General features: G+C 37.9%; 1 protein-coding gene across 1 annotated transcript; it reads left to right on the top strand.

Moving 5' to 3' along the window:
• The first annotated feature begins 210 nt into the window (after nucleotides 1–210).
• LOC118732423 (zinc finger BED domain-containing protein 1-like) lies at nucleotides 211–1,193 on the top strand. The gene is made up of 2 exons (XM_036461557.1): nucleotides 211–229; nucleotides 364–1,193. Exons 1-2 carry the CDS (start codon nucleotides 211–213, stop codon nucleotides 1,191–1,193), a joined length of 849 nt encoding a protein of 282 aa, XP_036317450.1.
• Nucleotides 1,194–1,756: the final 563 nt, after the last annotated feature.

Here is a 1,756-nt window from a genome sequence, read left to right as displayed (position 1 = left end):
TTTTTGTTAAACATCGATAGTTGATTGCGACTATCGATGTTTCCTTTGTGCACCTCTGCAAATGTAAATAACGACGAGTTAAAAGAGAACACGCAAAAGGTATGAACTATAAAATTATATTAGTTTCAACTTTGTAACATTTTTTAAGTTTTTATTAAATTTCATTCGTGGTGGTGGCGGCGGACGTGGAGTTGTGGTAATCTTTCAGCGATGGAGAAACACCTTAAAAGTAAGTATTTATCATATAAGTAAACGCGCATGTGATTTTTCAACATGCACATTTCAAACGCGTGCGTATGTACATATGTTTATGGTGGACATACATTGTATTATGGCTTTAATTGTATGATTTATATTTAATAGGAACCTCAAAGGAAAACTGCGAGGCTGAGTCCTCAAAACGTAAGCGGGAAGGCTCCATAGTTTGGCAGCATTTCGAGAAAACCAACGACGGTACAAAGGCGATATGCACTTACTGCGGAAAAATTTTAAAAACGGCAGGCAACACGACTAACCTCACGGACCATTTAAAACGCATACATCCCAATCGCCTCACTGCAGATAAACTTCCTGTATCAACAAAGTTGGATGCATTTTTACTTCGTGATGTGCAGTACCCAGCTGATTCTAAGCGTAAGGAAGAACTGGACAAACATGTAATGCGTATGATTGCACTAGACGTGCAACCATTTAGTATTGTGAATGATACAGGATTCCGTGCATTGATGCATAAAATGGATCCCCGATACAAATTACCATCCAAAACATACCTTCGAGATGTATCGCTTCCCAAAGTTTACGAGTCTTTAAAAGGCCAACTACAGTCAGCCTTAGAATGTGTGGAGTATGTGGCAATCACAACAGACGGTTGGACCTCCAAGGCGAACGAGAGCTATTTGACCATAACCTGCCATTTTATTAATACGGAATTCCAGCTAAATTCAGCAGTTTTGTCAACATCGACACTTTTAACGTCCACTAACCACACTGCTGCGAATATTGCAGACTCAATTCGCGTGGTTTTGACGGAGTGGGGTCTGATGGGAAAAGTGGTTTCTATAGTGACCGACAACGACAGCACCATGAAGAAGGCGTGCGAGCTTCTGGAGGTTAAGCATTTTCCATGTTTCGCGCACACTGTCAACTTGCTAGTTCAAGATGTCCTGCCAAGTCCTGTCAAGGCCAAAATATGATTATTATAAATAAATTTAGTTTCAAACAGGTCGCAACCCTCTTCAAACACCTCAAAAGTATTCCCAATATTATTTAGTTGTGAACCCGCATGAGTGCGAAATTACCATTTTTTACCAGAATTTCCAGATTTTACCGGAAATCATACATTGGTTTTCTGGCAACTGAGAGGACAAATAAGAGAGTAAGTAAGGTCATCTCTTTGTCAGAAGCTACCTGGTGGTAAATTCTGGTAAATGTGTCAAAAGATCCGATGTAGTGTGTTTGACAACCAAATTGTAAACAAAAGAGAAGTGCACTCTGCTAATGCATGTTGGAAAGTAAATAATTCCTTGCTTGAGTGGATGCTAATGAGTTTCGGTTAAATTACAAAACGCTTAAAAAGGTATTAGCCGTCATTTTACGTTTAAAAACTTTAAAACTTTAACACATTACCACCCTATACTCTATATATGATTGACCATTGAACTAAATCGTTGTTTATTTGGGTAAGATTAAAATATATTTTACTATTCAATATTGGAGTTAGTGTGAAACAAAAATTAATAATTTATTGTTATGTATG

Source organism: Rhagoletis pomonella, unplaced genomic scaffold, assembly GCF_013731165.1.
Source record: "Rhagoletis pomonella isolate Grant_MI unplaced genomic scaffold, Rhpom_1.0 Rhpom_scaffold_19949, whole genome shotgun sequence".
Taxonomy (NCBI): domain Eukaryota; kingdom Metazoa; phylum Arthropoda; class Insecta; order Diptera; family Tephritidae; genus Rhagoletis; species Rhagoletis pomonella.
This window is presented reverse-complemented; position numbering and strand designations above follow the sequence as displayed.